The sequence below is a fragment of the Hemibagrus wyckioides genome, linkage group LG17, assembly GCF_019097595.1.
Source record: "Hemibagrus wyckioides isolate EC202008001 linkage group LG17, SWU_Hwy_1.0, whole genome shotgun sequence".
NCBI lineage: Eukaryota > Metazoa > Chordata > Actinopteri > Siluriformes > Bagridae > Hemibagrus > Hemibagrus wyckioides.
Window position 1 is genome coordinate 17772528 of NC_080726.1, and position 12194 is coordinate 17784721.

Here is a 12194-nt window from a genome sequence, read left to right on the forward strand (position 1 = left end):
TGAAAGTGGGCGGGATGTCGGACACGACGAAACTGTTGAGACCAATTGTTTTAAAAATGACAGAAAAATCTTACTCGAACCTTTAATAGAGAAAAATAGGATAGACAATCAACTGACACTCAAAGTCATATTAATGAATAAATTAAACACTACATTACATTTAAATAAAAGATTAAATTTTGTGGAACCAGACTTTTATCTTGCTAATATCCTTGAAAAGATGGAGCCAAAAACCAGGCGATTGTGGGCGGAGCAAAGCCAGGTAGCAGGTTTTTTTTTTTTTTTGCTTTCTAATTATTATTATTTATTGATTTTATTGAGAAGCAAGCTAAAGTTTAGTTTGGTGTTATTTAATATTTGACTTTTTTTCATTTCGGTTTTATGAAAAAGAAGAAAATGTTGACATGGATGGTCCTTTCCATCTAATAATGTAATAAAAACAAACACAGCATGTCCGACATTGGCAAGATTTTTATTTGATGGAAAATCCCCACACTGAGTGATTTCACTGTGTGAAAGTCTTTTAGAAATGTTCGCTCTGAAATGAATAAAATGCAACAAGAAGTCTAAACACTCAGCTGGTGTGTGTGAGTGTGAGAGAGAAATGTGTCAGAAGTCAATGGAGATCAGGATGACCGTGACGTTGTCTGCACAGCCTCGCCTCACAGCCTCAGTAGCCAGTTTCTGACATGCAGCTTCGTAATGCGCTTCTTCCACAGTCTGCCCCTCCTTCATCTCCACCGACTCGTCCTGTATAACAGAAGCAGAGAAGGGAAATAACGGGCATACAGTCAGACATCACTTCAGATAGTCTGGTTTTAGTTGAAGCTTCAGTGTAAATAGTGCTGACCCAAATGCCAAACCTAGCACAAAGTCTGGCCTAAATGACCAAGTCTCCTGCACCATCATCATCATCATCATCATTAACCAGTCCCCAAAACCTACACCTTCATCATCATCATCATCATCATCATCATCAATAACCAGTCCCAAACCTACACCATCACTAACCAGTCCCAAACCTACACCATCACCATCATTAACCAGTCCCAAACCTACACCATCACCATCATTAACCAGTCCCAAACCTACACCATCACCATCATTAACCAGTCCCAAACCTACACCATCACTAACCAGTCCCAAACCTACACCATCACCATCATTAACCAGTCCCAAACCTACACCATCACCATCATTAACCAGTCCCAAACCTACACCATCACCATCATTAACCAGTCCCAAACCTACACCATCATCATCATCATCATTAACCAGTCCCCAAAACCTACACCTTCATCATTAACCAGTCCCAAACCTACACCATCACCATCATTAACCAGTCCCAAACCTACACCATCACCATCATTAACCAGTCCCAAACCTACACCATCACCATCATTAACCAGTCCCAAACCTACACCATCACCATCATTAACCAGTCCCAAACCTCCATCATCATCATCATCATCATTAACCAGTCCCAAACCTACACCATCACCATCATTAACCAGTCCCAAACCTACACCATCACCATCATTAACCAGTCCCAAACCTACACCATCACCATCATTAACCAGTCCCAAACCTACACCATCACCATCATTAACCAGTCCCAAACCTACACCATCATTAACCAGTCCCAAACCTACACCATCACCATCATTAACCAGTCCCAAACCTCCATCATCATCATCATCATCATTAACCAGTCCCAAACCTACACCATCACCATCATTAACCAGTCCCAAACCTACACCATCACCATCATTAACCAGTCCCAAACCTACACCATCACCATCATTAACCAGTCCCAAACCTACACCATCACCATCATTAACCAGTCCCAAACCTACACCATCACCATCATTAACCAGTCCCAAACCTACACCATCACCATCATTAACCAGTCCCAAACCTCCATCATCATCATCATCATCATTAACCAGTCCCAAACCTACACCATCACCATCATTAACCAGTCCCAAACCTACACCATCACCATCATTAACCAGTCCCAAACCTACACCATCACCATCATTAACCAGTCCCAAACCTACACCATCACCATCATTAACCAGTCCCAAACCTCCATCATCATCATCATCATCATTAACCAGTCCCAAACCTACACCATCACCATCATTAACCAGTCCCAAACCTACACCATCATCATCATCATCATTAACCAGTCCCAAACCTACACCATCACCATCATTAACCAGTCCCAAACCTACACCATCACCATCATTAACCAGTCCCAAACCTACACCTTCACCATCATTAACCAGTCCCAAACCTACACCATCACCATCATTAACCAGTCCCAAACCTACACCATCACCATCATTAACCAGTCCCAAACCTACACCATCACCATCATTAACCAGTCCCAAACCTACACCATCATCATCATCATCATTAACCAGTCCCAAACCTACACCATCACCATCATTAACCAGTCCCAAACCTACACCATCACCATCATTAACCAGTCCCAAACCTACACCATCATCATCATCATCATTAACCAGTCCCAAACCTACACCATCACCATCATTAACCAGTCCCAAACCTACACCATCACCATCATTAACCAGTCCCAAACCTACACCATCATCATCACCATCATTAACCAGTCCCAAACCTACACCTTCACCATCATTAACCAGTCCCAAACCTACACCATCACCATCATTAACCAGTCCCAAACCTACACCATCACCATCATTAACCAGTCCCAAACCTACACCATCACCATCATTAACCAGTCCCAAACCTACACTATCACCATCATTAACCAGTCCCAAACCTACACTATCACCATCATTAACCAGTCCCAAACCTACACCATCATCATCACCATCATTAACCAGTCCCAAACCTACACCTTCACCATCATTAACCAGTCCCAAACCTACACCTTCACCATCATTAACCAGTCCCAAACCTACACCATCACCATCATTAACCAGTCCCAAACCTACACCATCACCATCATTAACCAGTCCCAAACCTACACCATCATCATCACCATCATTAACCAGTCCCAAACCTACACCTTCACCATCATTAACCAGTCCCAAACCTACACCTTCACCATCATTAACCAGTCCCAAACCTACACCTTCACCATCATTAACCAGTCCCAAACCTACACCATCACCATCATTAACCAGTCCCAAACCTACACCATCACCATCATTAACCAGTCCCAAACCTACACCATCACCATCATTAACCAGTCCCAAACCTACACCTTCACCATCATTAACCAGTCCCAAACCTACACTATCACCATCATTAACCAGTCCCAAACCTACACCATCACCAACCAGTCCCAAACCTACACCATCACCATCATTAACCAGTCCCAAACCTACACCTTCACCATCATTAACCAGTCCCAAACCTACACCTTCACCATCATTAACCAGTCCCAAACCTACACTATCACCATCATTAACCAGTCCCAAACCTACACCATCATCATCACCATCATTAACCAGTCCCAAACCTACACCTTCACCATCATTAACCAGTCCCAAACCTACACCTTCACCATCATTAACCAGTCCCAAACCTACACCATCACCATCATTAACCAGTCCCAAACCTACACCATCATCATCACCATCATTAACCAGTCCCAAACCTACACCATCACCATCATTAACCAGTCCCAAACCTACACCATCACCATCATTAACCAGTCCCAAACCTACACCTTCACCATCATTAACCAGTCCCAAACCTACACCATCACCATCATTAACCAGTCCCAAACCTACACCATCACCATCATTAACCAGTCCCAAACCTACACCATCACCATCATTAACCAGTCCCAAACCTACACCATCACCATCATTAACCAGTCCCAAACCTACACCTTCACCATCATTAACCAGTCCCAAACCTACACCATCACCATCATTAACCAGTCCCAAACCTACACCTTCACCATCATTAACCAGTCCCAAACCTACACCATCACCATCATTAACCAGTCCCAAACCTACACCATCACCATCATTAACCAGTCCCAAACCTACACCATCATCATCACCATCATTAACCAGTCCCAAACCTACACCATCATCATCACCATCATTAACCAGTCCCAAACCTACACCTTCACCATCATTAACCAGTCCCAAACCTACACCTTCACCATCATTAACCAGTCCCAAACCTACACCATCACCATCATTAACCAGTCCCAAACCTACACCATCACCATCATTAACCAGTCCCAAACCTACACCATCATCATCACCATCATTAACCAGTCCCAAACCTACACCTTCACCATCATTAACCAGTCCCAAACCTACACCTTCACCATCATTAACCAGTCCCAAACCTACACCATCACCATCATTAACCAGTCCCAAACCTACACCATCACCATCATTAACCAGTCCCAAACCTACACCTTCACCATCATTAACCAGTCCCAAACCTACACCTTCACCATCATTAACCAGTCCCAAACCTACACCATCACCATCATTAACCAGTCCCAAACCTACACCTTCACCATCATTAACCAGTCCCAAACCTACACCATCATTAACCAGTCCCAAACCTACACCATCATCATCATTAACCAGTCCCAAACCTACACCATCACCATCATTAACCAGTCCCAAACCTACACCATCACCATCATTAACCAGTCCCAAACCTACACCATCACCATCATTAACCAGTCCCAAACCTACACCATCACCATCATTAACCAGTCCCAAACCTACACCATCACCATCATTAACCAGTCCCAAACCTACACCATCACCATCATTAACCAGTCCCAAACCTACACCATCACCATCATTAACCAGTCCCAAACCTACACCATCACCATCATTAACCAGTCCCAAACCTACACCTTCACCATCATTAACCAGTCCCAAACCTACACCATCACCATCATTAACCAGTCCCAAACCTACACCATCACCATCATTAACCAGTCCCAAACCTACACCATCACCATCATTAACCAGTCCCAAACCTACACCTTCACCATCATTAACCAGTCCCAAACCTACACCTTCACCATCATTAACCAGTCCCAAACCTACACCATCACCATCATTAACCAGTCCCAAACCTACACCATCACCATCATTAACCAGTCCCAAACCTACACCATCACCATCATTAACCAGTCCCAAACCTACACCATCACCATCATTAACCAGTCCCAAACCTACACCTTCACCATCATTAACCAGTCCCAAACCTACACCTTCACCATCATTAACCAGTCCCAAACCTACACCTTCACCATCATTAACCAGTCCCAAACCTACACCTTCACCATCATTAACCAGTCCCAAACCTACACCATCACCATTATTAACCAGTCCCAAACCTACACCATCATCATCATTAACCAGTCCCAAACCTACACCTTCACCATCATTAACCAGTCCCAAACCTACACCATCATCATCATCATCATTAACCAGTCCCAAACCTACATGATCACCATCATTAACCAGTCCCAAACCTACACCTTCACCATCATTAACCAGTCCCAAACCTACACCATCACCATCATTAACCAGTCCCAAACCTACACCATCATCATCATCATCATTAACCAGTCCCAAACCTACACCATCATCATCATCATCATTAACCAGTCCCAAACCTACACCATCATCATCATTAACCAGTCCCAAACCTACACCTTCACCATCATTAACCAGTCCCAAACCTACACCATCATCATCATCATCATTAACCAGTCCCAAACCTACATGATCACCATCATTAACCAGTCCCAAACCTACACCTTCACCATCATTAACCAGTCCCAAACCTACACCTTCACCATCATTAACCAGTCCCAAACCTACACCATCACCATCATTAACCAGTCCCAAACCTACACCATCACCATCATTAACCAGTCCCAAACCTACACCTTCACCATCATTAACCAGTCCCAAACCTACACCATCATCATCACCATCATTAACCAGTCCCAAACCTACACCATCACCATCATTAACCAGTCCCAAACCTACACCTTCACCATCATTAACCAGTCCCAAACCTACACCTTCACCATCATTAACCAGTCCCAAACCTACACCTTCACCATCATTAACCAGTCCCAAACCTACACCATCACCATCATTAACCAGTCCCAAACCTACACCATCACCATCATTAACCAGTCCCAAACCTACACCTTCACCATCATTAACCAGTCCCAAACCTACACTATCACCATCATTAACCAGTCCCAAACCTACACCTTCACCATCATTAACCAGTCCCAAACCTACACCTTCACCATCATTAACCAGTCCCAAACCTACACCATCATCATCATTAACCAGTCCCAAACCTACATGATCACCATCATTAACCAGTCCCAAACCTTCACCATCATCAATCAGCCCCAAACCTACACCATCATCATCATCATCATCAGTCCCAAACCTACACCATCACCACCACCACCATCAATCAGCCCCAAACCTACACCACCACCACCATCAATCAGCCCCAAACCTACACCATCACCACCACCATCAATCATCCCCAAACCTACACCACCACCACTACCATCAATCAGCCTCAAACCTACACTACCACCACCAATCAGCCCCAAACCCACACCACCACCACCAATCAGCCCCAAACCTACACCACCACCACTAATCAGCCCCAATGTCGGCAATATCTAATTACTGATATCAATCCTAAAACATATATCGTAATAAACGGTACCAAAAACTTAATGGATAAGACCCTCTGTCCTCACTGTAAATCAATGTGAAGCCTCCATCATCATCACCAGACCAAAATTACAACACTTATATCATGTGTACACACACACACAAACACACACACATATACCCACCTGTAGAATTTTGTTGATGAACTGAACAGCCTCATCTGCTGAGAAAACTTTGAAAAGTCCATCACAGGCCAGAATCACAAACCTGAAGACACACAGGACAACACAGATAAACACACAACTCACACACAGCACAAACATAATGAGGAATGAGTCACTGCAGAGAGTGTGTGTGTGTGTGTCTCACTTGTCTTTAGGGCTGAGTGTGCAGCGTCTCAGGTCAGGTGTTGAAATCACTCCACAGCGTTTATACTGACCATCACCAATGGAGCGAGAAACTTCTAACACACCTAACACACGGCCATCTCTGCACACACACACACACACACACACACACACACACACACACACACACACTTTCAGTACATCATCCGGCTTGAACCGGATCCTTACCCACAGTTACACAGTTAAATGTTAATCCCACCTGACAGTTCCTCCTGCTCTCTGTATCCTCATGCGTTCTTCATAGATGGTTGGATTGTGTTCTTTGCTTAGAGCCACACACACACACCTCTCCTCTCCATCCTCAGTGGGCTCCACACGACAGAGCACTGCCTGAACCACACATTTGCAATCTTGGTGAGGCAGCCGTCATCTTCAGTATCGATGTGGGTTGTGTTTTTCACATTTTCACTGAACCCATTAACTTTAACCTGAGAATTTCTTGCCAGGAAAAATGCTAAAAAGAAAATCCAAGCTGGTAGATTTCTGCTAGATTTCTGTTGGCTGAGAAGACTGAGGCTTTATGAACTCAGAGGTCAGAGATCTCCTAGATACACCCAAGTGTAAGTGTAACAGCTACCAGGACAGATACAGCAAGTGTACATCCTATCCCCTTCAGTGCATTGCCGCTTTCCTTCAGGCAAATTTATCAGACTACAAATTTAGTTAAAAAAGCAGCCAAGTGTAGTTCTCAGGTACTGTACGTCTCTCCCATATTCACATCATAACAGGTCAAAAAATTAGAAATGCTACAGCTAAAGCGTATACTTCTGAATACCACTGAATAAATGCTGCATTTCAATGAATAACAACATTGCTATATATAACCATTACATAAATCTCACACAAGGCTAAAAACCTACAAACACACACCCTCATACACAAACAGAACACTTTGAAAAGTCAGTCATATATTTGAAACGATCTGAACTCTGGAAATATCCTCATAAAGTGCTCACTCTGCTGTCTCCCAGATTGGCCACATACAGATCATCATCTACAACCAACATACAAGTAGCTGTGGAGCCGTCCTTCCATACCGGCTTCCTACAACACACACACACACAGATCTGTAAATAAAGTGCCTGTGTCCTGCAACCTGAACCTACATATAAACTTTAATATCATAAAGCTTCAACCTAAAGTTATATCATAAATATAAATCTAGGAGTACCATGGAGAGGTTAAAGCTTTCATGTGGATCAAAGCTCACTCACACACAAACACTTACTGGCTAGAAGCTTTTTTCAGGAATTCTTCATCTGTGTGGCGAAACGTGTCAAGGAGACATTTTCTCACCAGTTTCTCCAGATTTTCGACCTCTCCTGACCGTAACACAGAGCAAACAGAATTTCAACATCAAATCTATTCAGGTCTGCCATCACAGAGTGACGGTGAGAACAGGATGGTGACCAGGTCATAATGAGCACTGTCATGGTGACTAAAGGTGAGTGTGATGGTCAGATGGTGATAAAGGAGAGAAGATGGCAGGTATGTAGATCAATCACTTCACATGACCAGTTAGGATAAGTGGCCAGTTATTAGGATGTAGTGGTGAGATACTGTGACTTATCTCACCTGTGAACATCACTGGACATCTGGTGCTTTCTGATTGAGAAAGGTTGGTTTGGTTTAAAAGTCTGCAGAACATGTGAGGTTTTACATGCTGCTGGGTTTTTGGTCCAGAAATGTAAATGTTTGCCCATTAAAAAAAAAGGAAGTGTGTGTAGGCAGGAAAGAAGCGAGTGGGTATCTATGCCACCAACCAGTGAGTGTGTGTGTGTGTGTTTTTATACCTTTAGGGAATTTGTTAAGCAGTGTGTGATGCAGATGTTCAGCAGCAAACTGAGACGCTCGAGCTCCACCATGACCATCAAACACAGCAAAATATGCCAGCCTGGACCTAAACACACACACACAGACACTTAGGTATAAAGGTATAAAGTGTTCAAGTGAAAGAAGAGACTCAAATTGTGTCCCAAACACCTATCTAACAGATACGATTCACTATGTTATGCTTTTGTCTGTGTGTGTGTCTGTGTGTGTGTGTGTGTGCACTCACACATGTGTAGGCAGTGTGTTTGTATGTGTATGGAGGTTTGGTAAAATGACGTGTGCGTCCTGCATGTCCTCACGCTCACCACGCCGTGCTGCCACGAAACCCTTCAGCTTAGCCAGTCCTGCAACACACACACACACACACACACACAATGAACACAGCCACACACACTCCGACACACCCTGTCTAATGGTGTGCGAGTGTGTAAATGCTGAAAACCTTTACAAACTTTCTTTTCCGTCTTATTCTGCTCATCGTCCGAGTCCGTATCCCTGTGTCTCTTCTCTCCTCGGTCCTGCACGCTGTCTTCATCTTTACCTGAACACACACACATTTTTAGATAAAGCAAATTTCCACTCCATGGCTGCCTGCACACACAAACGGTCAGGTGTGCCAACATGTTGTGCAAATACGGAGAAGTGTGAGTGTAAACTTAACCAGGCGGTGTTAGATCTAGACTATGTAGAGTGGAAAGAGTTCAGAAGGGAATGGTTTAGGACTAAGCGTGTTTAAAGGGTGTGTATGAGCAGACTTGGGATGAGCACAGGGTAGTCTTTATGGATGCTGCAGCAGTTCTTTCTTAGGTACAAGATTAAAATATCCATGTGAGACTATCCACTGAAACTTGTGAATAAAGAATTTTTGGGAAGTTCATGTAGGATTATACATTACAAAATAAAGCTCCAAGCTGGAGACTGAGAAAAGCCACAGCTCCTTTACTCTTTGTTTTCTTCAGCTAAGCTAAACTATGCTAATTCTTCCCAGTGCACTGTGTTTGGTGGTTTGATGCTGATTTTACCCACAACAAACGTCTCTCTCTCACACGCACAATATATATCACATATTATTGAACACATATTTAATTAGGTGTCTATTCACAAAAAGAGCCATCCAACAAACATTAGCTAGAGTCGTTAGCACGCTTGCTAGCTGTGTCTAGCTAGCACGAGCATCACAAGGTTCACGTGAACACGTGATCTTGCAATTCCGAAAGAAAAAAAAATAAAACATACAACATACAACAAATACAAATTCTTTCTTTTCTTTTACACATTTCTTCTTACCCGAGTTTGTATTGTTCGTAGGAGCAGGAAGATCTGCAAACAAATCCATCTCGATATTTCAAAGCAATCAGGGACCTAACTGGTTATATCTAACGCTAGACGACTGGGTTAGATCCAACCGTTTAGCTAATCTAACCTTTTAATGAGAATTCCTTACTTTATTCACAGATAACTGCAAAAAAAATGTTTATTTTGCGATTTCTGCAAATAACTTTTCACAAGCCTAAGATTTCGTCCACACGCCCAGCGGTAGTTCGGGCTCAATCCCAAATCCATATTTATGAGAAATACATCCACTACAGAGGGAGTGGAGACGTCGTTACTTTAAACACAGTGTAGTGCGGTTATGTAGTGAGGAAGGGAGTCATTTGGTATTCAGCCTGAGTGTTAGTGTCTGAACGCGACGGAGAACTGAGTTATCTGCTCAAAGTAGCTATTTGTGCTGCTAACATTGCGATATTGCAAAATAAATGAATAAATAAAGGTTGCATGCAATAAATGAAGACTGCTTGAATACAAAGAAGGTTTTAAACAGTAACATAATGTTTCAGTACAGCGATAGTGAATAGTGCTTTCGTCTTGCGTTGGTGGTATAGTGGTGAGCATAGCTGCCTTCCAAGCAGTTGACCCGGGTTCGATTCCCGGCCAACGCAGTCCATTTTTATTATTTGATTTTATAATAATATATAATTTTAAATATAATTTGTATTCTACTGTCATTTTATATTAGTCATCTTTTTTCTTACATTTTCAGAGAATGTAGCAGTGTAAACACAACTACATCGATCAGCCATAACATTATGATCACCTGCCTAATATTGTCTTGGTCCCCCTTTTGCTGCCAAAACAGCCCTGACCTGTCGAGGCATGGACTCCACTAGATCCCTGAAGGTGTGCTGTGGTATCTGGCACCAAGATGGTAGCAGCAGATCCGTTAAGTCCTGTAAGTTGCGAGTCTCCATGGATCGGACTTGTTTGTTCAGCACATCACACAGATGCTGGATTGGATTGAGATCTGGGGAATTTGGAGGCCAAGTTAACACCTCAAACTCGGTGTTGTGGTCATCAAACCATTCCTGAACCATTCTTCTGCATTATTCTGCTGCCTTCTTCCCATAGTGCACCCTCGTGCCATATGTTGCCAAGGTAAGTGACGCACACGCACCTGGCCATTCACGTGATGTATAAACAAAAAACAAAAACGTGATTCATCAGGCCAGGCCACCTCTTGCGCAGTGCTCCGATTCTGATGCTCACATGCCCATTGTCGGGTCAGCATGGGTACCCTGACTGGTCTACGGCTATGCAGCCCCATACGCAACAAACTGTGATAGTCTGTGTATTCTGACACCTTTTTATCAGAACCAGCATTAACTTCTTCAGCAGTTTGAGCAACAGTAGCTCGTCTGTTGGATCGGATCACACGGGCCAGCCTTCACTCCCCACGTGCATCAATGAGTCTTGACCGCCCATGACCCTGTCACCGGTTCACCACTGTTCCTTCCTTGGACCACTTTTGATAGATACTGACCACTGCAGACCGGGAACACCCCACAAGAGCTGCAGTTTTGGAGGTGTACTGATCCAGACGTCTAGCCATCACAATTTGGCCCTTCGTTAAACTCGCTCAAATCCATTTTCCATTTGATAGGTGTATAGTTTAGTCACTACTCCCAGTGCTGAAACCGCTGTCCAAGAATGTTTACATTTTACATGGACTTTATGAAACGTCAGGATTTTCGGAACGCCTGTCTGCCCTTCTGTGTGTTTCGTGTCCCGTGCGTTGGTGGTATAGTGGTGAGCATAGCTGCCTTCCAAGCAGTTGACCCGGGTTCGATTCCCGGCCAACGCAATGAGCTGTTTTTCGACTTTTTTTTAAAAAAAAATTCCTTTTGCACATGAACTCTTTTAATTAGAACCATATTCTCTTGGGTTTTATGGCTGTTGATCTGTGGCTTTTTTG

General features: G+C 43.4%; 1 protein-coding gene and 2 non-coding genes across 6 annotated transcripts; 2 read left to right on the forward strand and 1 right to left on the reverse strand.

Annotated features, from left to right (window-relative positions):
- Positions 1 to 430: 430 nt before the first annotated feature.
- Positions 431 to 11365, reverse strand: ilkap (integrin-linked kinase-associated serine/threonine phosphatase). 4 transcript variants are annotated; one of them, XM_058413373.1, is made up of 10 exons: positions 11089 to 11365; positions 9399 to 9485; positions 9171 to 9286; positions 8905 to 9011; positions 8340 to 8433; positions 8068 to 8155; positions 7311 to 7441; positions 7074 to 7193; positions 6890 to 6971; positions 431 to 750 (listed from the first exon to the last, which is right to left on the reverse strand). In XM_058413373.1, the coding sequence occupies exons 1-10, from the start codon at positions 11314 to 11316 to the stop codon at positions 610 to 612; spliced, it is 1194 nt and encodes a 397-aa protein (XP_058269356.1). In that variant the 5' UTR covers positions 11317 to 11365; the 3' UTR covers positions 431 to 609. The 4 variants fall into 4 exon arrangements, with proteins under 4 accessions (XP_058269356.1, XP_058269359.1, XP_058269358.1 ...); XM_058413376.1 differs by having other exon boundaries at positions 433 to 750; positions 9171 to 9288; positions 9387 to 9485; positions 11089 to 11110; XM_058413375.1 differs by lacking the exon at positions 11089 to 11365 and adding an exon at positions 10232 to 10507 and having other exon boundaries at positions 433 to 750.
- trnag-ucc (transfer RNA glycine (anticodon UCC)) lies at positions 10813 to 10884 on the forward strand. The gene has a single exon. It is a non-coding gene; the product is annotated as a tRNA-Gly (tRNA).
- A 646-nt stretch (positions 11366 to 12011) lies between the features above and the next one.
- Positions 12012 to 12083, forward strand: trnag-ucc (transfer RNA glycine (anticodon UCC)). Its single transcript has one exon. It is a non-coding gene; the product is annotated as a tRNA-Gly (tRNA).
- The last annotated feature ends 111 nt before the right edge of the window (positions 12084 to 12194 follow it).

Bases quoted from the DNA above. Each gene is read 5' to 3' on its own strand.
- ilkap (XM_058413373.1), bottom strand. From the start codon at position 11,316: ATGGTTCAGGAATGGTTTGATGACCACAACACCGAGTTTGAGGTGTTA. The intron at 9,486-11,088 runs GTCAGGGCTGTT...GTGTGTGTTCAG, and splicing joins TGGAGTCCATGCCTCGACAG to GTAAAGATGAAGACAGCGTG. The intron at 9,287-9,398 runs AAGTTTGTAAAG...TGTGTTGCAGGA, and splicing joins GCAGAATAAGACGGAAAAGA to CTGGCTAAGCTGAAGGGTTT.